The sequence below is a fragment of the Ranitomeya imitator genome, chromosome 5 (assembly GCF_032444005.1).
Source record: "Ranitomeya imitator isolate aRanImi1 chromosome 5, aRanImi1.pri, whole genome shotgun sequence".
In the NCBI taxonomy this organism is placed as follows: Eukaryota; Metazoa; Chordata; class Amphibia; order Anura; family Dendrobatidae; genus Ranitomeya; species Ranitomeya imitator.
Genome location: NC_091286.1, coordinates 545,110,497 through 545,138,204, shown reverse-complemented (window position 1 = coordinate 545,138,204; position 27,708 = coordinate 545,110,497). Strand labels below are relative to the sequence as shown.

Sequence of the window (27,708 nt, the reverse complement as noted above, 5' to 3'; positions counted from 1 at the left end):
GACTCAAATATGGAAAAATTATAGCTCTCAAAATGTGGTAACGCAAAAAATATTTTTTGCAATAAAAAGCGTCTTTCAGTGTGTGACGGCTGCCAATCATAAAAATCCGCTAAAAAACCCGCTATAAAAGTAAATGAAAAAAATGTATTTATTTCCATTTTCCCATTAGGGTTAGGGTTAGGGCTAGGGCTAGGGTTAGCATTAGGGCTAGGGCTAGGATTAGGGCTAGGGCTAGGGTTAGGGCTAAGGTTAGGGTTAGGGTTAGGGCTTGGGTTAGGGCTAGGGTTGGGGCTACAGTTAGGGTTGGGGCTAAAGTTAGGGTTAGGGTTTAGATTACATTTACAGTTGGGAATAGGGTTGGGATTAGGGTTAGGGGTGTGTCTGGGTTAGAGGTGTGGTTAGGGTTACCATTGGGATTAGGGTTAGGGGTGTGTTTGGATTAGGGTTTCAGTTATAATTGGGGGGTTTCCACTGTTTAGGCACATCAGGGGGATCTCCAAACGCGACATGGCGACCGATCTCAAATCCATCCAATTCTGCATTGAAAAAGTAAAACAGTGCTCCTTCCCTTCCGGGCTCTCCCGTGTGCCCAAACAGGAGTTTACCCCAACATATGGGGTATCAGCGTACTCAGGACAAATTGGGCAACAACTATTGGGGTCCAATTTCTCCTGTTACCCTTGGGAAAATACAAAACTGGGGGCTAAAAAATAATTTTTGTGGGAAAAAAAGAGATTTTTTATTTTCACGGCTCTGCGTTATAAACTGTAGTGAAATACTTGGGGGCTCAAAGTTCTCACAACACAACTAGATAAGTTCCTTGGGGGGTCTAGTTTCCAATATGGGGTCACTTGTCGGGGGTTTCTACTGTTTAGGTACATTAGGGGCTCTGCAAACACAATGTGACGCCTGCAGACCATTCCATCTAAGTCTGTATTCCAAATGGCGCTCCTTCCCTTCCGAGCCCTCCCATGCGCCCAAACGCTGGTTCTCCCCCACATATAGGGTATCAGCGCACTCAGGACAAATTGCACAACAACTTTTGGGGTCCAATTTCTCCTGTTACCCTCAGGAAAATACAAAACTGGGGGTTAAAAAATTATTTTTGTGGGAAAAAATTTTTGTTTTAGTTTTACGGCTCTGCATTATAAACTTCTGTGAAGCTCTTATTGGGTCAAAGTGCTCACCACACATCTAGATAAGTTCCTTAGGGGGTCTACTTTTCAAAATGGTGTCACTTGTGGGGGGTTTCAATGTTCAGGTACATCAGTGGCTCTCCAAACGCAACATGGCGTCCCATCTCAATTCCTGTCAATTTTGCATTGAAAGGTCAAACGGCGCTCCTTCCCTTCCGAGCTCTCCCATGCGCCCAAACAATGGTTTACCCCCACGTATGGGGTATCAGAGTACTCAGGACAAATTGTGCCACAACTTTTGTGGTCCAATTTCTTCTCTTACCATTGGGAAAATAAAAAATTGGGGGCGAAAAGATAATTTTTGTGAAAAAAAAATGATTTTTTATTTTTACGGTTCTGCATTATAAACTTCTGTGAAGCACTTGGTGGGTCAAAGTGCTCACCACACCTCTAGATAAGTTCATTAGGGGGTCTACTTTCCAAAATGGTGTCACTTGTGGGGGGTTTCAATGTTTAGGCACATCAGTGGCTCTCCAAACGCAACATGGCGTCCCATCTCAATTACAGTCAATTTTGCATTGAAAAGTCAAATGGCGCTCCTTCCCTTCCGAGCTCTGCCATGCGCCCAAACTGTGGTTAACCCCCACATATGGGGTATCAGCGTACTCAGGACAAATTGTACAACAACGTTTGGGGTCCATTTTCTCCTGTGACCCTTGGTAAAATAAAACAAATTGGAGCTGAAGTAACTTTTTTGTGAAAAAAAGTTAAATGTTAATTTTTATTTAAACATTCCAAAAATTCCTGTGAAGCACCTGAAGTGTTAATAAACTTCTTGAATGTGGTTTTGAGAACCTTGAGGGGTGCAGTTTTTAGAATGGTGTCACACTTGGGTATTTTCTATCATATAGACCCCTCAAAATGACTTCAAATGAGATGTGGTCCCTAAAATAAAATGGTGTTGTAAAAATGAGAAATTGCTGGTCAACTTTTAACCCTTATAACTCCCTAACAAAAAAAAGTTTTGGTTCCAAAATTGTGCTGATGTAAAGTAGACATGTGGGAAATGTTACTTATTAAGTATTTTGTGTGACATATCTCTGTGATTTAATTGCATAAAAATTCAAAGTTGGAAAATTGCGAAATTTTCAAAATTTTCGCCAAATTTCCATTTTTTTCACAAATAAACGCAGGTAATATCAAAGAAATTTTACCACTATCATGAAGTACAATATGTCACGAGAAAACAATGTCAGAATCACCGGGATCCGTTGAAGCGTTCCAGAGTTATAACCTCATAAAGGGACAGTGGTCAGAATTGTAAAAATTGGCCCGGTCCATAACGTGCAAACCACCCTTGGGGGTAAAGGGGTTAAAGGGACACTGTCACCTGAATTTGGAGGGAACAATTTTCAGCCATGGAGGCGGGGTTTTTGGGTGTTTGATTCACCCTTTCCTTACCCGCTGGCTGCATGCTGGCTGCAATATTGGATTGAAGTTCATTCTCTGTCCTCCATAGCGTAGTACATGCCTGCACAAGGCAATCTTGCCTTGCGCAGGCATGTACTACACTATGGAGGACAGAGAATGAACTTCAATCCAATATTGCAGCCAGCATGCAGCCAGCGGGTAAGGAAAGGGTGAATCAAACACCCAAAAACCCCGCCTCCATGGCTGAAGATTGTTCCCTCCAAATTCAGGTGACAGTGTCCCTTTAATGAGTTCCTGGATCCTGGATGAAGGTATTTTTGACAATTCCTCTTTACAAAACAATTCCAGTTCAGTTAAGTTTGATGGTCGCCGAGCATGGACAGCCCTCTTCAAATGATCCCACAGATGTTCAATGATATTCAGGTCTGGGGACTGGGATGGCCATTCCAGAACAGTGTAATTGTTCCTGAATGCCAGAGTAGATTTGGAGCGGTGTTTTGGATCATTGTCTTGCTGAAAGATCCATCCCCTGCGTAACTTCAACTTTGTCACTGATTCATGAACATTATTGTCAAGAATCTGCTGATACGGAGAGGAATCCATGCATCCTTCAACTTTAACAAGATTCCCGGTGCCGGCATTGGCCACACAGCCCCAAAGCATGATGGAACCTCCACCAAATTTTACTGTGGGTAGCAAGTGTTTTCTTGGAATGCTGTGTATTTTGGCCGCCATGCGTAACGCCTTTTTGTATGACCAAATAACTCAATCCTGGTTTCATCAGTCCACAGGACCTTCTTCCAAAAAGAAATTGGCTTCTTCAAATGTGCTTTTGCATACCTCAGCCGACTGTTTGTGGCGTGCTTGCAGAAACGGCTTCTTTCGCATCACTCTCCCATACAGCTTCTCCTTGTGCAAAGTGCGCTGTATAGTTGACCGATGCACAGTGACACCATCTGCAGCAAGTTGATGCTGCAGCTCTCTGGAGGTGGTCTGATGATTGTCCTTGACTGATCTCACCATTCTTCTTCCCTGCCTTTCTGATGTTTTTCTTGGCCTGCCACTTCTGGCCTTAACAAGAACTGTACCTGTGTTCTTCCATTTCCTTACTATGTTCCTCACAGTGGAAATTGACAGGTTAAATCTCTGAGACAGCTTTTTGTATCCTTCCCCTGAACAACTATGTTGAATAATCTTTGTTTTCAGATCATTAGACAGTTGTTTTGGGGAGCCCATGATGCCACTCTTCAGAGGAGAGTCAAACAGGAGAACAACTTGCAAGTGGCCACATTAAGTAGCTTTTCTCATGATTGCATACACCTGGCTATGAAGTTAAAAACTTAATGAGGTTAGAAAACCAAAAAAAGTGCTTTAGTAAGTCAGTAAAAAGTAGGTAGGTGTATTTAAAACAAGAAAATGATAATGGTGCCCATACTTATGCACCTGTCAAATTTTGTTTGAATGCAGATTGCACATTTTCTGTTAGTACAATAAACCTCGTTTCAAGGCAAAAACATTACTGTGTCCAACAGTTATTAGATATATGAAACTGAAATAGCTGTTGCAAAAAAAACAATTTTTATAAAACATTAAGCTTAAGATTAATAGGGGTGCCCAAACTTTTTCATATAACTGTATGAATGTATTCATATAATAGAGGGAATGCAGCAGGGTATATATACATTACACAGGGTGTATGCACATACAGACAGAAAGAGCTGGGTCTGCAACAGCATGCACAGGTACAGTGAGCTCTGCTGAATGAAGGTCTGCACACCAACATGCAAGCCACGCCCACCTGGCACTTTCCAAAGCTCTCAGGTACATGACATCCCAGAAGTCAGGATCCTCAGCCAGAGATCATGTGACCAGAGGAGTTGTTACAGCTGGATTTGAGAAGGCACAATATTTAGTAGAGGGGTTACCTCCGGCACTTTGCTCCCATGATAGGGGCTAGTAAAGCAGTGGCCTACCCCAAAAATGATCTGTGAGGCCCAAGTTATCAGACTGGGTCACACATTACAGTTACATCCATTAGTGTATGAAGTGATGACACCACTGCAATGTCATCACTTGCCCTTAGGCTTTATTCAAGCATCAGTGAGTTTTTTCACAGGCTGTTTTCCACCAGTGTGCTGAATCTTATTTTGGTCTGTGTCCATTATTGCCATCTGCACAAGACATATGTTTTTCTCATGTGAAAAATTAAATAATAACAACACTGACAGAACATGAAAGAAATACTGATGTGTGAATAGGGCCTGAATATAACAGACAATTCCTTCCATATCTATTACTTAAAGAACTTGTCCACTACTTGTACAACTTCTTGTCAAAGCTTATACTCCTCCCCTCCCGTGGCGGCACTGTTCTTGCGGTGTCAGCACTCGCTCTGCCCGGGCTTCCGTGTTGCTGTGACCGGTGACCCCGGCACCAATCAGCGTCACCGTCTCCACCTCCTGTCGAATTGAACATGAAGAGGAAATCAGGGATCAGCAGCTGCAGCCCAGACTTCCTCTTAATGTTCGATTTGTTTGAAGGTGGAGACAGTGACACCAACGCTGATTGAGTCACAACAACCGCACAGGAGCCCTGGGAGAGTGAGTGCCGACACCACGGACACAGCACCGGCCCGGGAGTGGAGTATAGACTATTGTTTTATGGGGGCCAAACATTTTGATCAAGACGGGGTTGTCCTAGTAGTGGACAACCCCTTTAAGTGTAAAGGTTGATAACGTTATGGTGATTTGGTCTAAATTCATCCCAAACATAATGCCCCGTTCTGTCCATACATTATCATTGTGAAAGACTGGTCAGCTTTGACATGGAAAAAATAATTTGCACGTTTGTTGCAGTCTACAATATCCATTCCTTCATTCACTTTCAGCCACCAGGTAAGCTGCTCTTCACACATTCAGTATTTGGTCAGTATTTTACATCAGTATTTGTAAGCCAAAATCAGGAGTGGAGCAATCAGATAAGAAAAGTAAAACCGAAACACATGCACCATTTTTCACTTACTCCTGATTTTGGCTTACAGATACTGATGTAAAATATCGATCGAGTCAATGTGGCCTTAGTCCCAGACTTTTCTCACGTGGATGTGTCCCTTCAGTAACACCTGCTGGATAGGAGGTCTGTGTGTACATGGTAATGCTACCTTCACTAGCTCTTGTGTATCAGCAGAGCTTCATTCTTGGGCTGATTTCCACAGCTCAGGAAAGATCTGGTCTCCATTGTGCCATCAGTCAATGTGCTAAGGAGTAGAGATGAGCGAACATCGTCGGCTCCCTCCTTATGACAGGCTATAGCGCTTACCGAAGAAGCTGCATCAGGAACTCTGATACCTGGAGCGCTCCCGATGATCAGATGTTTGGTGCCGCAGCTGCACGTGTCGCGGCTGTGTGACAATCTCAATGCATGCATGGAGAGCCTGTGTGTTATGACTGTCACACGGTGGCGTCACATGCAGCTACGGCACCGAACAGCTGATCATCGGGAGTGATCCACGTATCAGAGTTCCCGATGCAGCTTCTCCAGCTTGCCGAATAAGGAGGGAGCCGGCAATGTTCGCTCATCTCTACTGAGGAGTATAGGATTTCCCCCTTTCCTCACCGCAGTCTCCCAGAGATACTGTGTATGCATGTAAAGAGAAATGTGTGTGATTTACCTCCTCCTTGCAGACAGCCATGAGGCTGCTTTTCTTCCTATCTATGCTGTAATCTGCACTCCTAGGAAACCTACGGTAAATGCTTTCCCTACTCTCTAATCTGCCAAGTGCATCCTTCCCCTCAGCAGCTTCTCACTAGGAGCGTTCATTCACACTTATGGGTAGATCACCTTTCTAATAAATGGAGAAAAATCAGTTAACAGGAACATGCAGCTGAACTTCCGCTACAACATCATCCACAACATAAGCAAGTGTGCATTTTTTTCTCAGTCTTCGGCAAGTAATCAGATGTTTTCATACCTCTGAATGACGCTGCATCGCTGCCTCATAAGCCTGAAGATCTTGCATTTTCAGCGCCATGGCTGCTTTTGTTAGAGAAATCAGGGCTGAAGGTTCTGATGCCTCTAAGGTTTCCAAAAAGTCCAATGCTCTTTGGGGGCAAGCATTATCCATACAAGGACTGCACAAAGCATGAGGCAGCTGGCTTGGTTCTGTCGCAAAAAAAATCTGCAAGACTGTGTGCGCCACCGTCTGGGGGAAGAGAAACAGAGCAATCACCCATGCTAAAACGTCAAGCACTAAGATAAGGCGAGCGACAGATCATAAACACATCCGATTTCTTTTGCTGGATAAAAGCATAGAGTCAAAGTTATATGATCTTTTACAGCTAAAACTAGCGGTCTGTGACCTTTACATTTTCTGGATTACAGATTAGAGACTAATGGGAAGCAGAGGGTATATAATTCCAACAGGAAAATTAGCTACATTATTTTAGGAGTTAGCTTATAGGATCACTACTTTTAAGTAAACTTCAGAATAAACTGTCTTGTGCGTATATGAGGAATAACACTATATCTTGCCATTTTACTTCTTGTATCCTGCATTTTCATCATTTTTCCTATGCATGTTCCATTTTCAATTTGCTCTAAGCTTGTGGGAAGAGACAAGCTACTATGAATTTTCATTCCTCTATAGCAGAGGTCCCCAACTCCAGTCCTCAAGGCCCACCAACAGGTCATGTTTTCAGGATTTCCTTAGTCTTGCCCAGGTAATAATTGCATCACCTGTGCAATGCAAAGGAAATCCTGAAAACATGACCTGTTGGTGGGCCTTGAGGACTGGAGTTGGGGACCTCTGCTCTATAGCACCCATAGAGAAACAACAGAAGCTCCAACATTATACAGCAGTACTGAGGTGCCTGGATGCCAATCAGCTCTTGGGTGATGTAAAAGACTTGTTAGAAAGCTCAGTACAATCTTTCAATGTCTCCCTCTGCCTGTTTCCTCTTCCTGCTCCTCACTCCTCCTCCCCTCTTCTTAGAGTATAATAGCTGTGTCACATGACACCAAACTGAGCTGGCAGCTCTATTTTTCTGAGCAAAACAAATCTGAGCTGGATATTCAGAGAATATGACAAATTTAGGAGGCAGGGGAGAAAGAAGAGGTGCACTACAGTAAAGTTAGCGGTAAAAATGATATTCCAGGAAGACAGACCATGCCATGTCTGCTTCTTCCCATCTGTTAGTGCCAACTCCAGTACAAATTACCCATTATAAGAAAGTTTCTATAGTTTTCTTCTCAAACTACATCAACGCTATATATGGCTTGATTACAACCATTATTACAAAAGAAGTCAAATCACTATCAGGAAATTTTCTATTTTTTTTTTCAACACCAGGGATTCACCTTTTTGGGCAATTCTTTTCTTACTTGAATGCATGCAATTGGAAATTAAAAAAAATATTTTTTCCATTGGCTTTCATGAAAAATAATGCCCCATTTGCAGGGGCGGATACAGACTGCAGAGGGCCCCTGTGCAAGAAATCTTACCGGGCCCCCCGCCCCCTCCATAGGTTGTAATATTTATTATCAGTTTAGAACACAACTATCAACTCTAAATAATAAATTTAAGTTCCATACTTAATAACTGAATATAACACAAAGCAGTCATGCAATTGATGTCATATCTGCACAGAAGACACTCGCAGATCATCCTGTCAGCCAATCACAGATGTGCTTGTAAGGCTAGGTTCACACTGCGTTAACAGCAGCCCATTCAACACATGCGTTAAACGGGCTGCGTTAACACAAGTGCTGACATGCCATCGCGCTAGTGCAGATAGAGGACACAAAAGAGCACAATGAGGCCAAAAGTACTCTGTAATCACAGTAATCAGCAAGTGCTAGTCAAAAGATGGAGAAAAAAACAGGGTATTTAGTGGATACGTTTTTTTGCAAAAAAAAAAAATGTATACTAAGCTGCTCCACCAATCGTCAAGGTATACCCATATAGAGCAGTCCTAACTAATGTATATAATCCCTATCTGATATATTTAAAAACCTGATCATCTGTATAGTACCTGTATAAGCAGGGTTCAGAGAGGGAATACCATGTGGACAATTATAGAGCCAGAAACACATGGGCTACTTGCACATTGCACAAGTCTGTAGGAACACGTTCACACACTGTGCTCTTTTGGGTCTTCAAGTTTCTTGGTGGTGTGTGAACGAGTTCCTACAGACTTGTTCAATGTGCAAGTAGCCCATGTGTTTCTGCTTCTATAATTGTTTTCTTGTTTCTACAAGACTGAGGAGTCCACCACTCCTTATGGGTCAATTGCACTAAAGCTGTTCCATCCAGCATGTCCACATGGATATTCCCTCTCTGAACCCTGCTTATACAGGTACTATACAGATGATCAGGTTTTTAAATACATCACATCAGATAGAGATTATATACATTAGTTAGGACTGCTCTATATGGGTATACCTTGAAGATTGGTGAAGCAGCTTAGTACACATTTTTTTGCAAAAAAAGTATCAACTAAATACTCTGTTTTTTTTCATCTTTTGACTAGAACTTGCTTATTACTGTGATTTTTTTATAACAGTATTTTTGGCCTCACTGCTCTTTTGTGTCTTCAAGTTTGTTGGTGGTGTGTGAACGTGTTCCTACAGACTTGTTCAATGTGCAAGTAGTCCATGCGTTTCTCGTTCTAGTGCAGATAGAGCATCTGCTTGCTCTATCTACGCTAGCGGTGCCGAACCCAGAAACGCTGCAGCCCATGTCCCAGGGTCCGTCACTCAATGATGGCACATCGCTAGTGCACGCCCATTTTGGGCATGCGCTAGCGATGCTTCCAACATAGGGCTTAATGGCGGCGTTAACGGACTACTTTATGCCACGGTGTAACGCAGTCCGTCTAATGAACTACGGAAACGTAATGTGAACCCAGCCTAAGGCAGTGTGTGATTGTCTGAGAGGTAACCATGCACAAATGTCACTGTGCACTCCATATAACCTTAAACATGTACCAGACGCTCTGTAGATCTCTATCCCCATCCACCCCCTATATGGTGGATCGATCATTTTAATACATTTATTTAAGGGGGGGGGGGGAGGGCAGCCCTTCCCCTACCTAGACCAGTGATTAATTCATTCCTCCCCTCACCCCCCTATTTTCATGTTTAATGTAAAGACCCAGTCCCGTGGATCACTGAGGCTCTGGGAAGAGTGCACTGGGAGTACTGCACGTGCACAGCAACAGTGAGTCACAAGCAGAGCAAGCTTCAGTGACTCACTGTGACTGAGAGGCCCTCCCTCCTCTCTTCCTGGTCCAGCATCTGCTACCTGTCACCTCACCGCAGACCGCAGCAGTGACAGCCGGCAAGACAGCAGCATAATATATGCTAGCAGGTGAGGACGGGGGCCGCTTAACTGTCATTTCACGGGCAGCACGGTGGCGCAGTGGATAGCACAGCAGCCTTGCAGCGTTGGAGTCCTGGGTTCATGCCCCACTAAGGACAACATCTGCAAAGAGTTTGTATGTTCTCTCCGTGTTTGCGTGGGTTTCCTCCGGGGTACTCCGGTTTCCTCCCACATTCCAAAGACATACTGATAGGGAATTTAGATTGTGAGCCCCAATGGGGACAGCAACGATAATGTGTGCAACCTGTAAAGCGCTGCGGAATATGTTAGCCCTATATAAAAATAAAGATTATTATTATTATCACAGGCATGCAGCAGGGCGGGCCCCCTGCTTCTACTGCTAGCAGTAATACTGTCGCCGGTTGTCATTCACATTCATTGCTTTGTATGGGGGCCCCCTCCCGCTCTGGGCCCCTGTGCGGTTGCACAGGTTGAACAGTCTGTATGTCCACCCATGACCATTTGCATCCTATAGCCATTGTATTAAACAGTCTGTTGCTGGCTGCAGAATGAGGTGTTGGAATCGTCCACATCAATCGGATGTGTTGGGAACGAGATTCTGTGGCACAGAATATAGATGACAGGTTCTCCTCCTGCCCTTGTTAGTACAGATTTCCTCACAGACTGCACGGCTCTCCAGGTCATACAACGGCTGCCGGTGAAGGAGCATGTGACAAATATTTAATGAAATCCAATTGCAAAAAATATTTTTAGCTTCAATTGCATGCATTTAAGAAACAAAATTGCCACAAAGGTGGACAACCCCTTCAAATCAGCATACCGTATATACTCGAGTATAAGCCAAGATTATCAACCCATTTTTTAGGCTGAAAGTGCCCCTCTCGGCTTATACTCGAGTCATTGTCCCAGGGGGTCGGCGGGGGAGGGGGAGCAGCGGCTGTGACATACTCACCTGCTCCAGGCGCGGTCCCTGCACATCCCTGGTTCTCCGGGCGCTGACAGCTTCTTACAGCGTTGAGCGGTCACATGGTACCGCTCATTACAGTGATGAATATGGACCCAACTCCACTCCCATAGGGGTGGAGCCGCATATTCATTATTGTAATGAGCAGTAACGGTGACCGCTCAATGCTGGAAGCTGTCAGCGCCCGGAGAACCAGGGACGTGCAGGGACCGAGCCAGGAGCAGGTGAGTATAATGGGGAGGGGGAGCACTGTGCGATATTCACCTCTCCTCGCTCCGGCGCCGCTGTGTATTCCGCGTCCTCTGCAGTGACGCTCAGGTCAGAGGGCGCGATGACGTGGTTAGCCTGCGCCCTCTGCCTGAACATTAGTGCAGAGGATGCGGAAGACACACCGGCGCCAGAACGAGGACAGGTGAATATTGCAAGTGTCAGGGGCCTGAGCGATGAGAGGCGAGTATGTGATTTTTTTTCCTTATTAAATCGCAGCAACAGCATATGGGGCAAATATCTCTATGGAGCATCTTATGGGGCCATAATCAGCATTTGTGGAGCACTATATGGGGCAAATGTGTCTATGGAGCATCTTATGGGGCCATTATTAACCTTTGTGCAGCATTATATGGGTCATATTTTAATATGGAGCATCTTTTGGGGCCCATCATGAACTGTATGGAGCATTATATGGGGCTCCTGATTCAATATGGATATTGAAAAACACTTAACTTACTGATATCTCAATTAATTTTACTTTTATTGGTACCTATTTTTATTTTCGAAATTTACCAGTAGCTGTTGCATTTTTCCACCCTAGGCTTATACTCAAGTCATTAGGTTTTCCACGTTTTTGTGGCAAAATTAGGGGGGGGGGGGGGGTCGGCTTATACTCGAGTATATATGGTAGCTTTAGGGCCAAAGATCTTGTCCTATCTTGGATCTCCTCATACCTTGCCAACCGCACATTTAGCGTTTCCTATTCCCATACTACCTCTTCGTCTCGCCCCCTCTCTTTTGGAGTCCACCAAGGCTCTGTCCTAGGACCCTTACTCTTCTGAATCTATAAACTCGGCCTGGGACAACTCATAAGGTCCTATGGCTTCCAGTACCATCTATATGCCAATAACACTCAGATCTACCTCTCTGGCCCAGATGTCACCTCTCTGTTCTCCAGAATCCCAGAGTGTCTATCGGCCATATCCTCCTCCTCTTGCTTCCTCAAGCTCAATGTGGACAAATCTGAACTCATTATCTTTCCTCCATAACGCATATCTTCCCTACCTTATCCATCTATCAAAATAAATGAAATAACACTTTCCCCTGTCCCCAAAATCCGCTGCCTCGGAGTAACCCTTGACTCTGCCCTGTCCTTCAAACCGCACATCCAAGCTCTCGCCACCTCCTGTCGCCTCCAGCTCAAAAATATTTCCATAATCCGTCCTTTCCTCCACCCACACTCTACCAAAATGCTTGTGAATGCCCTAATCATCTCCCGCCTTGACTACTGCAACATACTCCTCTGTGGCCTACCTTCTAACACTCTCGCACCCCTCCAGTCCATCCTTAACTCTGCTGCCCGACTAATCTCTCTCCTCGCTACACTCCTGCTTCCCCTCTTTGCAAATCCCTTCACTGGCTCCCAATTTTTCAGCGTATCCAGTTTAAATTACCAACACTGACCTACAAAGCCATCCATAACCTTTCTCCTCCATATATTTCCACACTAATCTCTCAATATCTTCCCTCACGTAATCTCCGGTCCTCCCAAGACCTCCTTCTCTCCTCCACGCTTATTCGCTCCTCACCCAATCGCCTCCAAGAGTTCTCCCGAATATCACCCATCCTCTGGAATTCAGTGCCCCAACACATCCGGTTATCCACTACTTTTGGATCCTTCAAAAGAAACCTGAAAACCCACCTCTTCAAGGAAGCTTACAGCCTGTAAAGACTGCACGGCCACCTCAACACCATTGGAGCTACTGCAACCCGCAACCTACTGTCTCCTTCCCCATAATCCTGTAGGGTCCTTGCCCCTCTGTATCAGTCTGTCATTGTTAGCTTTGTTTACTGTACGTGATTTGTATTTTTATGTAACCCCTTCTCATGTACAGCATGATGGAATTAATGGTGCTATATAAATAAACAATAATAATAATAATAGCTTGTGACTCTACAGGACAAAAATAAAGGCATTCATACGTCACTAAGCTTCTCATCAAGTTCTTCATAAAGTGAATGTTTGAGGTAAAACATGAAGCCTTTCCCGTAGTCTTGCTGCGAGTCTTTAGACCGGACACGATCTATAACATCGGACATGGATAAGCAGGACATTTTGTAGTAAGGGAGAGCGAGGTGGGAATTCTTTGTGTCCAAGCTGAAGACCATAAAAGAATGGAAAAATACACATGAATTATTGAATATGTAAAATAATACACTATGTTATGAAACCAAATACATCCACAAAGACCTTCAAAATGATTGTTTCTCTCATGTCTTAAAGGGGTTGTCCTTTAAAAAAAAAATGTTGAAGACATCATTTAGGTGGGAGTCAGACTGCCACAACCAGCACAGATTCTTAGGATGAAGTTGTGCCGCCCTTATGCACCAGTTGCATGGAGAAATCAATCCGAACTTCGCTGGGCTCCATAGATCATCATTTATTTTATATATTGCAGTAAATGGTTCAAGCAATCAAGGCTCAAGAGATTGCAGATTTAGGTCATATATGTGGAGATTTGCTCTAGTCACCATACCTCCTGACATAAAACGCAGTGAAACATGATTAAATTATATGAACTAATTTTGGGGTGCCATAAAAACACGAGTTCCCCATGCAAAAAAACAAAAAAAGCCATCAAACCGTGTCATCAATGGAAAAATTAATGGATCTCTAAAAGTGACATCATAAAGCGCAATTTTTTTCTTCTCATTTTTACGAATACAGAGAAGAAAAATCAAAGCAAAAAAACGAAATCATCACGCCATAAGAGGGCTAAAAACTATACATAATACGCAGATTTAGTGACTTCATATGATTTCCAAATGCTCACCTACTGAAGCAATCTCCCAAGTAAGCACAGCTCTCTCTGAATGCCGCCATCAGTTCCTTCTGGTCTTCAGAATCCACCAAATTTGGGTTTAATAATGCCGCTCTCAGCAAGAGGTGGGCTTCACTCAGGAGGTGAATACTGCCATGGGTCTTCACAGTCTCATATATCTTGCTGTACTCTAACTAGTAAAGACAGAAGATAGAATGGATGATCAAGAAAATTAAGTACAATATGTAATTAAATCCTGGCCAAAAAGTATGGCAACACAACCAACGTGTTTTTCTCAAGGCTCCAAATGCAGTATCATTATAGGCATCCATCTACCAAGACTTACAGTTCCTGGATTTGGGCTTACTCTTTACCTTCTAATTGCTTTATAGGATGCCGTTGAATGTCTTATTTGCACAGCTACTTCTATTCCAACATTCCTCATTAACTAAGAGGATCAGACTGGACTTTTTCAATTAATAAGCTTCTGTAGCTTTAGTTATTAAAAGGGTCCATAGGTGTAAAACAGTGTAAGTTATTACTTCATTAATCTTACCGTTTTATTGTTGACCCTCTTTCTTGGGTCGTCTACACTGAATATAAAGTGAGGTGCCTGTTTTCCATCTACATGCCAATGGCGCTGTAAATGTGGCAGAGGAGAGACATTCTGGAGGATACTCCGCGTGCTACAAAGACCATGGCACAGCGCAATCTACTCCTGCAATCTTACGGAAGTGTTTGTGCGGCTTCTCTGCACTTTGCCAGCACCGCTCTCATTTTTACATCTGTACAGTGGGTTGTGCTTGACTATTTTTTTTAAATCAGTAGAATATCGAGAGAGACTTCACGCACGTTGAGGTGAAATAGCGTCGAATAGCAGGCGCCGTCACATGAACGAGAGGACATGGTGTATACTATATTCACAGAAGATGACTGCGAGGAGCCGTGGTGAAAGCTTTGCTGTGGTCGTATTGATACACCTTGTAAATGAACACTAGTACTGGGAGAAAGGAACGACACAAATCTGATGCCACCAGATTGCATTATATATAATGTGCTCAATGTAATGGAAGCAAACAAGTCACCTTCACATCTGCCACTACAGCCCATCACCATAGCTTAGGCATCATACCAATAAAGGGGCAAAAAGACACCAAAAGACGACTGGAAAGTCCAGAAGGAATATAAGATATCAAATCTTTATTATACAAATATCCAAACCGGTATGGAAAAATAGTGGGCAATACCACATAAAATGAAATGCACAATCGCCAAAGGACCCACAGGAACCAGTGATTTCATTAAAGGGAACCTGTCACCTCCAAAATCGAAGGTGAGCCAAGCCCACCGGCATCAGGGGCTTATCTACAGCATTCTGTAATGCTGTAGATAAGCCCCCGATGTATCCTAAAAGATGAGAAAAAGAGGCTAGATTATACTCACTTGGGCGGGCGGTCCGATGGGCGGAGTGATCCGGTCCGGGGCCTCCCATCTTCTTACGATGACGTCCTTTTTTTGTCTTCACGCTGCGGCTCCGGCGTACTTTGTCTGCCCTGTTGAGTACTGCAGTGCGCAGGTGCTGGGCCTCTCTGACCTTTCCCGGCGCCTGCGCACTGCAGTACTTGGCTCTGCCCTCAACAGGGCAGACAAAGTAGACCGGAGAAGATGGGAGGCCCCGGACCACGACGCCCATCGGCCAGAACAGAACCGCCCCTGGGTGAGTATAATATAACCTCTTTTTCTCATCTTTCAGGATACATCTGGGGCTTATCTACAGCATTACAGAATGCTGTAGATAAGCCCCTGATGCCGGTGGGCTTAGCTCACCTTCGATTTTGGGGGTGACAGGTTCCTTTTAACAACCTGGGTGCAATCATACACCCTTTAGGTGTCATATGAATAATACTAGGTTATGAGTATTAAAGGGAATCTGTCACCCCAAAATTGGCCTATAAATTAATGCCACCGGCATCAGGGGCTTATCTACAGCATTCTGTAATGCTGTAGATAAGCCCCCGATGTATCCTGAAAGATAAGAAAAACAGGTTATATTATACTCACCTAGGGGCAGTCCAGCTGCAGTCCGGTCCGATGGGCGTCGCGATCCGGGTCCGGCACCTCCCATCTTCATACGATGATGTCCTCTTCTTGTCTTCCTGCCACGGCTCCTGCGCAGTCGTACTTTGTCTGCCCTGTTGAAAGCAAAGAACTGCAGTGCGCAGGCGCTGGGCCTCTCTGACCTTTCCCGGCGCCTGCGCACTGCAGTACTTTGCTCTGCCCTCATCAGGGCAGACAAAGTATGCATGCGCAGGAGCCGCAGCAGGAAAAAAAAAAAAAAAAAAGAAGAGGACAACATCTTATGAAGATGGGAGGCGCCGCAACACCCATCGGATCGCACCGCACCGGGATTGCCCCTGGGTGAGTATAATCTAACCTCTTTCTCATCTTTCAGGATACATCGGGAGCTTATCTACAACATTACAGAATGCTGTTGATAAGCCCCTGATGCCGGTGGCCTTAGTTTATAGGCCAATCTTGGGGTGACAGAGTCCCTTTACTGCCTAGACTTTATCCACCATAATAAATAATTTTACCATGTATTTTCTTTACCTAAGAAAAAGTGCTGGTGGTATAGGGATAGAAAATAGGGATTTTTGTGTACTCACTGTAAAATCTGTTTCTCCGAGCCAATTATTGGGGGACACAGACCATGGGTGTATGAGGCTGCCACCAGAAGGCTGACACTAAGTATTGCAAAGAAAGTTAGCTCCTCCTCTGCAGTATACACCCTCCTGCTGGCTCTCAGCTAACCAGTTCAGTGCAAAAGCAGTAGGAGATCATTAACATCATATCAGAATACAACACATCAAATTAAATAAAGACAAGCGCAAGCCACAAGATTAACAGGGTGGGTGCTGTGTCCCCCAACGATTGGCTCGGAGAAAAGGATTTTACGGTGAGTACACAAAAATCCCTGTTTCTCCTTTGCCTCATTGGGGGACACAGACCATGGGATGTCCCAAAGCAGTCCCTGGGTGGAGAATCACATCACAGATCAAACCCCATGTATTAAACTGACTAAAGTCGCGCTACCGCCGCCTGAAGAAAATGTCTGCAAAGGGCCGCATGTGCAGAAGTCGGAGAGCGTGGGCTGTATCAAGTTGCAGCCTTGCAGACCTGTTCTGTCGATGCCTGATGCCAAATTGCACAAAAAGAACGTCCACCGACCGAGTAGAGTGTGCCTTAATCCCCACTGGGAAAGGCTTGTGTCTGATGCAGTAGGACTTCTGAAAAAAACAAGTGAATCCATTTGGTATTGTGGCCCTGAAGCGGCTAAACCCTGCCTGAGACTCTCAGGAAGCACAAATAGGGCGTCCGACCTTCTGAGGGGCGCCATCTTCGAGATGCACCTTCTGAGAGCCCTTAGTACATCCAGGGTGTGAAGAGCTCCTTTCACCCAATGTACCAGTGGTGGACAAAAAGAGAGTAGGACAAAGTCCTCGTTAAGGTGGAAAGACAAGACCACCTTGGAAAACAGAGAACGTAGACGATTCGATGGCCACCTTGTCCTGGGGGAAAATCAAGAAAGGAACTCGACCGGACAGAGTGACTAGCTCTGAAACTTGTGTGATGGACATCACTGCGACAAGAAAAAACGACTTTCAGGGACATTCTGAAACGGTTCGAAAGGCGTCTGCTAAAGAGCACCCGGGACCAATATAAGGTCCCAGGCCTCTAACGGCATACTATAGGGGAATACCACATGGGAGACTCCCTGGAAGAGAATGCTCCCTTACAGAATGGAAGTAATCCTGCGCTGGAACAAAAACAGATAAGACCAAGATCTGGCCTTTGAGAGAGATAAAGAGCTGAGCGCCAAACCTGATTCCAGACCAGTCTGGAGAAAATCCCCAAAATGGAAGGAACAGAGAAGACATGAGGACATCCGCGGTGCCTGCACCAAGCGAAAAAAGGTTATCAGGTGTGCTGATTGATGCAGGCTTCCCACACTAATCATAGTGGGAAACCCCTGACAAGAGAAGCCAGCTTGAGATCGCTCGTAGGCTTCAACGGCCAAGCTATTAAATACAGAGCCCCTGAGTTGTCATGACAAAAACGGACATTGGCAGAACAGATCTGGATGATCCAGCAGTCGCAACAGGACACCGGCGACTATCTGTACTAGACCTGCATATCACGCCTAGCGTGGCCAAGCCTGGGTGACAAGGATTACTGGAGTCCCTTCCGCTTAGATCTTCTTGATGACCCTAGGAAGTAAAGGAAGTGGGGAAAAAACACGTACGGAAAACGAACACTGAAGCCACGGACAGATCCGTGTATGCGCCTTGACGGTCTAGGGATCCTGAGACCGAGCTCTGAAGTGGAGTACCTTGGCGTTCAATCTTGAAGCCATCAGATCCACGTCCGGAGTCCTTAAACGAGACCCTGTCATCGGAGGAAGTCTGCCCCCCAGTATACTCCTGGGATGTGCCCTGTCAAGATCACCTGAGTGATCTCAGCCCCTCGGAGAAAACGAACTACCTGGGAAATGGCTGCTCGGCTGTGGTTACCTCCCTTGATGATTGATACACGCCACAGTCGTGGCAATATCTGATAGAATTAGGGTGGGAGAACCCGTCGAAGACTATGGAACTGTTGTAGGGCTTGCTGCACCGCTCGGATCTCCAGAACATGAATCTGGAGTCTGGATTCCCAAGTTGACCGGCAGCCTTGAGCAGTGTGGTGACGCTTCCTAGCCCAGAAAAGTAGCATTAGTAGTTATGACAAACCATTAACCTGGGGAAAGGGTCTCCCTTTGTTTGAGGGAGGAGCTCAAAGTCAACCATTTTAAAGCGTATCTGACCCGCAGACAAGCGAGGCGAAAAGGACTGCTTCCTTTGTCGCCACTTTTTCCCAGAATCCTCAAAAAACGGATGGAATGAGGACACGAGAGACAAATTGCACAAGCTCCAAATTGGAGGGCCAAAGCCTTGTCCCGAGGGAGAATCACCAAACCTCTGAAAGTGACAGGGACCATCCTCAAAGGGACATCTGTTGGGCTGGAAGTGGAGACTTACTTTAGCTCATCAGCCAGTCCAGGCGAGAAAGGGCATCGTGAGAGATACAGGCCGACTCAGCGTAGTCCTGGAAAGACAACCCTTTGACTAGGAAGTCGCCCAGGCTAGGCAGGACGACCCGCCCTGAGAATGCAAAAACAGACATGACAGCCACCATGGCTCTTGTGAACACTCTTGGAGTGGAAGCACGGACGAAGGTCAAAGCCGTGAACTGAAAACGCTGTTCGCAAATAGCGAAATGCAGGAATACTTGGTAAGGAGGAAAAACTGGAAAGTGGAGGTGAGCATCCTGAATGTCAATGGATGCCAATGGATATTGGAAAACTCCACCTTTCTCCATAGCGGTAATAACCGAACGGAGGGACTCCGTCTGCTGTGAGGGGAACGCCCTGACTGGAAAGAAGCATTGGCCCAGCCTGGATTGGTTCCAACCTCACGCCAAATAACTGACCACTCTGGTAATGGAGTGATGTCATAGGCTTGTTTGGACGCAAAGTCCGCTTTCCATTCTCTGAGCCATAATGCCCATCTGATTATAATGGTATTTGCTGCTGACCGCGCCTCAACTAGCCAGGAGACCATTGATATGGCTACCCTTGCGGTGGCTAAGAAAGGGTAGAGCGCTGAAAACCGAGGGATTTTTGATTGATGATCCATCCGGCAGGGACAGAAGGGTCTTTGGAAGTCAGTCGGGATACTGGTGGGTCCACTACTGGGAGATTCGGTCCAAACTTCTGCACGTACCCGGAGAAGCTACCGGGTGGTAGAATGCGAAGCTGTATCCAGCAGGTCAGAATAAACCATCTCTTGTTGTCACTGCTGCTTCGCTGTCTTTGGACAGCGTAAGTTTAAAGTGATGGAGCATCGATCCAGCATCCCTGTAACAGGGAGGTGAAGAGGGACCGTCCTCCACCCTGCATCATCTGTTGAACAATGGTGATGCAGTGGGGGCTGCACAGACACCAAAGGAGGTGCCTCTGTGCATCCACGAAGGTCAAGTCCCCGGGTGGACGGGGCTGGTTGTCCAGGATTAAACTCGGCTGCAGAATAGGATACTTGCATGCGACACTCCAAGTGCTCATCTGTTGATGGTGTGGGGAGATCGGTGTCCTTTACGGGGCCCGTCGCCCTAAAAATTCAGCCCAGGCATGGCATCCCACGTTGCCGAAGAGGATACATGGTGGCGACACTCCATGTGCTCGTCTGTTGATGGTGTGGGGAGATCTGTGTCCTTTACGGGGCCCATCGCCCTAAAAATTCAGCCCAGGCATGGCATCCCATGTCGCAGAAGAGGATACATGGAGGCGACACTCCATGTGCTCGTCTGTTGATGGTGTGGGGAGATCGGTGCCCTTTAACGGACCAGTCGCCCCTTTCGCTTGAGAGAGAAGCTTTGCCCTCGGATGTCAAGATATATGATTGGTTAGGAGACATATTCATCTGGATCCATTTCCAGACTCCTGCACTTTTCTAGTATGCTTGCATCTATTTACCTCCGTTGTGGGAGCTATCCGAGCCATGGGGGAATCAAACGCTTTGTTCCGAGAAGCTATGGATAGCGACAGTGACAGAACCCACTTAGAGAGGCTAGGCACACTGGACCCGATGATAGAGGAAGGGTGCTGAGCGCAATTGGGATCATGGGAAAGAACACAGGCTGGCAGGAGTTATAAAAAAAGTTCTGATAAGCCTTAGGCTGGGACACAAGCATGTGTTCCCTTTAATAGGGATTAACACGGAGAATGGTATACTCAAAAGAAATAGAGAAAAGGAGAGAGAGCATTGTTCTCTCCTGCAGCTCACTGTGGTCACCGATGAATATATCTTATATTTATGTAAAACGGTCACTTCCAGATGCAGAATAAGTCCGGAAACGACAGAAAAGCCGGAAGATGGCCGCCGAGATTTGCATGGGCGCTTCTCATTTCAGACGAGAAGCGCCAGAATAGTGGGCGGAGCCAGTGATGGCGCGTCATAGCGCAAGGCGGAGTCACCGGGTTGCGGCCTACCCAAGGCCGAAGCCGGGGGCTAAATTTAGACCCAGCGCCGAGCGATGCAACAGGAACAACGCCGGACGGTCGTTACCGCTGCCAGAGGTTCTCAAGAGCCTGTGCCACCTTAACTGACCCCCTGCGTGAGTCACCGGCTTCTCTGTGCCGGGCAGGGCTAAGGTTCCTGAGCAGCCCCAGTATCTCCTATTCGCCGGCGTATGGGCGGCTTTGCGTGACTGGGCGGACCTGAAAGACCGGACAACAGTGTACAGCGCTGTTCTTGGCACGTACAGAAAGCCTCCAGAGGTCTGGTATGGACGCCAGATGGACTCAGTCCCGACATGTGCAGAGGTGATGGCAGGGCTCAGAGACCCTAGACCCCGCTTACCTGGAGAGGCTGCCTGATGGTACTTCAGCTGATGCAGCAGGTGAGGAGTATTACCTCCAGCTGCCATACTCACAGTGTAAGGATACAAGGGGGAAAGGACCCATCCGCCTCCTTGTTGCGGTGGGGACTGCACGGGCGCCAAGAGGGCCACTGTATATCCACTGGGTTCAATCCCCTCCCGGTGGTCAGGGCTAGTAGTCCGGCATACGGCCTGGATGTAGAAGAGGGTACATAGAGGCGACAATCCATGTGCTCGTCTTTTGATGGTGCTGGGAGATCGGTGCCCTTCAAGGAACCCGTCGCACCTAAAAATCATGACAGGCATGGTGGCCCACGTCGCAGGAGAGGGTACGTGGAGGCGACACTCCACGTGCTCGCCTGTTGTTGGTTCGGGGAGATCGGAGCCTTGAAAGGATCCGTCGCCCCTTCGTCCGGGGAAAAAAAAACAAAAATCAAAAGCGTAAACATTTTAAAATAATTAAGAGTTTTGGGTCTGAATAGCAAAAACTGGTTCTCTGGGAGCCAGTAGGAGGGTGTATACTGCAGAGGAGGAGCTAACTTTCTTTGTAATACTTAGTGTCAGCCTCCTGGTGGCAGCAGCATACACCCATGGTGTGTGTCCCCCAATGAGGCGAAGGAGAAATGTACTGTCTCTCTCCACCCCGAGCGCGTTTCGCCTTGCTTCTTCCAGGGTAAATTAAATCAGTGAGCTTTTATTGTCCTATACACTCCTTATTAGGATAAAGTTACTCATTAAAAAAAAAAAAAAGACGCACTAACTAAAACCTATTTTAATTTTTGCATTATGGTAATTGACTATTGAAGATTTACATTTTATGCAAAATTCCTCTAGTGTTAACTTCTTTGGTCCTGGGATGCATTTTCTGGAGTCATGATGTTGTAATCTATGGGGTGAAGTGTAGCCCTCCTTGGTCTTAAGGTACTGTCACACTAGACGATATCGCTAGCGATCCGTGACGTTGCAGCGTCCTCGCTAGCGATATCGTCCAGTGTGACAGGCAGCAGCGATCAGGCCCCTGCTGGGAGATCGCTGGTCGGGGAAGAAAGTCCAGAACTTTATTTCGTCGCTGGACTCCCCGCAGACATCGCTGAATCGGCGTGTGTGACACCGATTCAGCGATGTCTTCACTGGTAACCAGGGTAAACATCGGGTAACTAAGCGCAGGGCCGCGCTTAGTAACCCGCTGTTTACCCTGGTTACCAGCGTAAAAAAACAAACACTACATACTTACATTCAGCTGTCTGTCCCTTGCCGTCTGGTTCCTGCCTTGACTGCTGGCCATAAAGTGAAAGCAGAGCACAGCCACAGCGGTGAGTCACCGCTGTGTGACTCACCGCTGTGCTGTGCTTTCACTTTCACTTTGCGGCCAGCAGTCAGTGCAGGAACCAGACGGCAAGGGACAGACAGCTGAATGTAAGTATGTACTGTTTGTTTTTTTACGCTGGTAACCAGGGTAAACATCGGGTTACTAAGCGCGGCCCTGCGCTTAGTTACCCGATGTTTACCCTGGTTACCGGGGACCTCGGGATCGTTGGTCGCTGGAGAGCTGTCTGTGTGACAGCTCTCCAGCGACCAAACAGCGACGCTGCAGCGATCCGGATCGTTGTCGGTATCGCTGCAGCGTCGCTAAGTGTGACGGTACCTTTAAGGTATGTTGGACAGTGTTATGTTAACAGATCATATTTTGCAGTTTGAAGAGACTTATTCATGTTGCAACCCAAAACTGGTATTTGGCTGCAGCGGTCACATGTGTAAAAGGCACACGCAGTATCTTTTTTTTTCACTAGGATTTGATAAAGGTCATGTGTGTCGGAAACGCAGCTGATTGCATTTTCCTTATATGTGACGTGATGAAATCCTGTGGAGAATTATTTAGGTGCCTTGGATAGGTCTCACATCAGCGTTACAATCAAGTAGATGACCAACAGTGGGAGCATAAGCGCTGGAATGAAGGAGGACTTATCAGGGAGCTACTGCACCTATTATTTTAACAACTTTTACTCTTGCCTATTTGTTTTCTTAAATGTACAAAATTAGAAAAATCTGGTCACTATTCAAACGCAGAAGCACACGTGTCTACGGCCTGTGTCTGGTGTTGCACCTCAGCCCCATTTACTTCAATGAAGCCAAGCTGCAGTATCAGACAAGGCCACAAATCAGCCATGTTCTTCTAATCTTGGACAGCCCTGGTAAGGTGAATACGCGTCCCTTGGAATACATTACATCATGCACACATACGTGTACTATAAAGTATGTAATAACAATGAATACCATTTCTTTGTAGAGCTGGAGAGTAGGTGTAGTGCTTACAACGTAGAGATTCCAGCCATGCTCGGACGCACTGGGGGTCTTCTTCACACTGCTCGCATTTCTTAGGCTGCAATGAAAAATAAGCTAGCATAAATAAATGTACACAGGGTGTGGTACTAGATAGCTATGGCAAAAAATGTGAATGTAGTAAAAACTGGCTGATTGTGCCCTGTTCTTGTGAAATGGGTTGTCCGGTGATTGGTGAGGGACCAACGGCTGGGACTGGCACCAATCGGCAGAATGGGAGCTTGTATTCCTGATGGAATGGAGCCCAAACACGACTGTAGCACCATTCATCCCCTATGGGACTGCTGAGTGCCACGCTCTGCTTTTCCCAGCAGTACCATAGAGAATGAATGGATCTGCGGTCGAGCATGCACACTACTGTTCCACTGAAACAGTGATAAAAGGTTCCTTTCTGCCAAGCAAAGTGGGTAACAGTGGTCGGACCCCCATTGATCTATACGTTACTAATTACCTATCCTATGGCTAGGAGAAAACTTGCCTTCACCGGACAACCCCTTTAAGGCATTTTCTCACCTATCTACAGGCTGGATAATAAATGTCCAATCACAAATGGCTTCTTACTTCAGGAAACACCAGACTCCAAGGTCCACCACACTGCAAGCCCTCAGATACAAGGCATTTTGGTGGAGCCCAGTGGCACGTAAGCGGTGTCGCGCAATTTAAACTTTTCCTGACATGTTGTTTAGTGTGGAAGAATAGGGGGATAGACCCTCGCCCATGTGATCAGTGCTGTATTTTATGTTTTTTTTTAGTACAGTGTTCTCCTTCCCAATACATAAGAAAACCGGTATAAAAGGCAAAACTTACCTCTTGACATTTTTCCTTTTCTTATTTGCCACGTCCTCAATATCTGCTCTTGTCAAGATGATTATGTAGTTATTAAAGTGCTGGATGGCTTTTAATCCAATAAATAGCTGCATCCTTAGTGTACAGACATTGAGGGATACCGGCGGGCACGTCTGGGAACGAATAAGGGTGAAGTTCAGAAACGCCACAGAGGAGAAGCTAAAACCAACTGGATCCAGGAAATAAAAACCTATATTAAAAATTAGTTTTTCAGAATTTTGATCAATCAAATCCGATTGATTGACGTCTGACTCCCAGGAGCACTGCTGATCTGCTAGGCTCAGCTGAGCACATTTAGTAGACACCATGCCTGGCATTGCAGCTCAGTCCCAGCACACCTGGTAAATAGAACCTCAATGGCCCACCACATATCTGATATTGATGGCCTATCCCATGAGTACACCATAAATATCAAAGTCACAAAACCCCTTTCAATGTTGTGACCCTTTCCACAGTGCTGCCAAATGTGAGTCACAAGGATCCTTCCTGCATTACCTGCATAGATCGTACAGCACAGAGTTTTTGATTTAAGGGAAGGTTTCTGCAACCCATCTGAGAGCAGCATGATATAGGGGCAGAGACCCCAACTCCAGCAATGTGTCTCTTACTTGGCTGCTTGGTGAAGTTTTTATGATATCGCTGTTTTTTGTTCTGCTGCAGATCTAGCAGTTCTCTGAATGCAGAGCTCTGTATAACTCCGCCCTCACCACTGATTGGCAGCTTTCTCTGTACACTGTGTATAGGCAGAAAGCTGCCAATCAGTGGTGGAGTTGGTGTTATTCAGAGCTCATGAATAAAGGAGGACTACATGACAACAGGTTTACTAGTCTCCTCCTGATAAAACGGTTTTATCAAAACTACAGCAAGGAGCCCAGTAAGGGATAGATCACCTCAATCAGGGTCTCAGTAATTACAGTATACAAAGAAAGGTTGCACTCTATCATTCCAAAACAAGTCAAATATGAAATACATGAAATATGAATAGCAAAATTGCTTTTTGAAAATTAGGAAAAAATGTTTTGAGACGCTTAGCACAGAATTTGGCCAAATAGTGTGAGCCCATCAACCATCGTCAAGGTGGTCTCATTAAAAAACTGATGGGTACCTGACCTCCCTGTCCAAATGTGCCAGTCTTTTTTCTGTCAGTTCTATGTTAGCTTACTGACTGCGCACTCCTCCCTCCACCATCTGGTTTTTAATTACATCTATTCACACTTGGTTCCGGCCAACCCATATGTGGGCTTTGCTGAGAGAGGTGTCCATATTCACCCAAGCATGCAGACATTAGCCTTCGGTAAGTGTTCACATATGGACAGGGAGGTCAGGTACCCATCAGTTTTTCAATGAGACCACCTTGACGATGGTTGATGGGCTCACACTATTTGGCCAAATTCTGTGCTAAGCGTCTCAAAAATTTTTTTCCTAATGTTCAAAAAGCAATTTTGCTATTCATATTTCATTTATTTCATATTTGACGTGTTTTGCCACGATAGAGTGCAACCTTTTTTTGTATATTATATATGGAGGTAGCTGCTCCTGGTATGCACCTATTCACACTAGTTTGGATGTGCCAGTCTTTTTTCTGTTAGTAATTACAGTAGACTGCTCACAATGAAACAGAACTGTACTTTTAACAAATGTTGCATGAATCAATAGTACAGGTGGTAAGAAACTTTGTAATGTATCTTATCAGAGAAATCAGCCTCCTCCTGCACTAACGATCCACACTGAAAAAATATCTGAAGTCAGTCTTGCTCAGAGGAGATGTACTACAAGTGTCATGTAACACAGGCCGTTCCCCTCTATAGACCGAGGCGGGCAGACACCATCGCTCAGAGCTCCATAACAAGTGTACAAACAGCTGAGCTCTGCTGTACAATGTCCTCCATGCTGCTGCCGCTTGTCTCTGAGGTCTGAGGTGACTGAAGAGCCGGCATTTCCCTCTCAGTATATGGGAGAAATCTGCAGCCCAGACACCAGGGCAAGTTACAGACGGAGCGCGGGGAGGGGAAAACTGCTGAGATTGCAGGACATAAGTCACGTAATAACCAGAGATGGGGTCATCACGTCTGCACACACACAATACATTACTGTAAATAGTTGCTTCAAAGAACACTTACCCCTTAAGTTTACTGTAATTAAAAAAAAAAAAAAAAGGGCCATCAGATACTGCATGCAAGTTGCATCCGTAGGTTACGTTCAGTATTTGGTCAGTATTTTACCTATTTGTAAGCAAAAACCAGGAGTGGGTGATAAATGCAGAAGTGGTGACGTGTGTCAATTATACTTTTCCTCTGATTGTTTCACTCCTGGTTTTGGCTTACAAATACTGATAGTGTGAACGTGGCCTTAGGGATACTTTACATACTTTTTTATGCATACTCTCCTCTAAAAGGAAATAGGGATTTGTGTGTGCTCACTGTAAAATCCTTTTCTCTTGCAGTCCGTCGGGACAAAAAAACATTGCTTGCAGCGTTTTTTTGTCCGTCGGGTACGCTTTTTCCGACCGCGCATGCGCGGACGGAACTCCGCCCCCTCCTCCCCGGACCTTACAATGGGGCAGCGGATGCGTTGTAAAACTGCATCCGCTGCCCCCGTTGTGCTTTTACTTCACAGCATGTGTCGCTACGTCAGCCCGACGCACTGCGACGGGCCCGTACCAACGCTAGTGTGAAAGTAGCCTAAGTGAAACAAAGAAAGTTAGCTCCTCCCCTGCAGTATACACCCTCCTGCTGGCTCTCAGCTAATCAGTTCGGTGCAAAAGCAGTAGGAGATCAATAACATATGAGCGCATAGCATGTCATATTATATATGAGAGTATAGCATGTCAAATTATAAAACAAGCACAAACTAATAACAGGGTGGGAGCTGTGTCCCCCAATGAATGGCTCGGAGAAAAGGATTTTACGGTAAGTACACAAAAATCCCTATTTCTCCTTCGCCTCATTGGGGGACACAGACTGTGGGACGTCCCAAAGCAGTCCCTGGGTGGGGACAACATCAGATCAGGCCCTGTGTAACCGCTATTTACAAGTGTGCCATCGCGGCCTGCAGAGTCCGCCTGCCCAAACTTACATCTGTGGAAGTGTGGGAATTATAGAGCTTCAAGAATGTGGGTTCATCCAGTCTGCATGCAAGATTGCA

General features: G+C 45.8%; 1 protein-coding gene across 2 annotated transcripts in view; it reads right to left on the bottom strand.

Annotated features, from left to right (window-relative positions):
- The window catches only part of LOC138638374 (BLOC-2 complex member HPS3-like), a 95,185-nt gene that overhangs the window by 37,226 nt on the left and 30,251 nt on the right, over window positions 1-27,708 (bottom strand). For both annotated transcript variants that reach the window (XM_069727609.1, XM_069727610.1), the window contains exons 7-11: window positions 24,526-24,677; window positions 23,653-23,758; window positions 13,915-14,096; window positions 13,064-13,238; window positions 6,538-6,768 (exon numbers count right to left, since the gene is read on the bottom strand). In XM_069727609.1, the coding sequence (XP_069583710.1) occupies window positions 6,538-6,768; window positions 13,064-13,238; window positions 13,915-14,096; window positions 23,653-23,758; window positions 24,526-24,677 (846 nt within the window). The remainder of the gene's footprint in view (window positions 1-6,537; window positions 6,769-13,063; window positions 13,239-13,914; window positions 14,097-23,652; window positions 23,759-24,525; window positions 24,678-27,708) is intronic.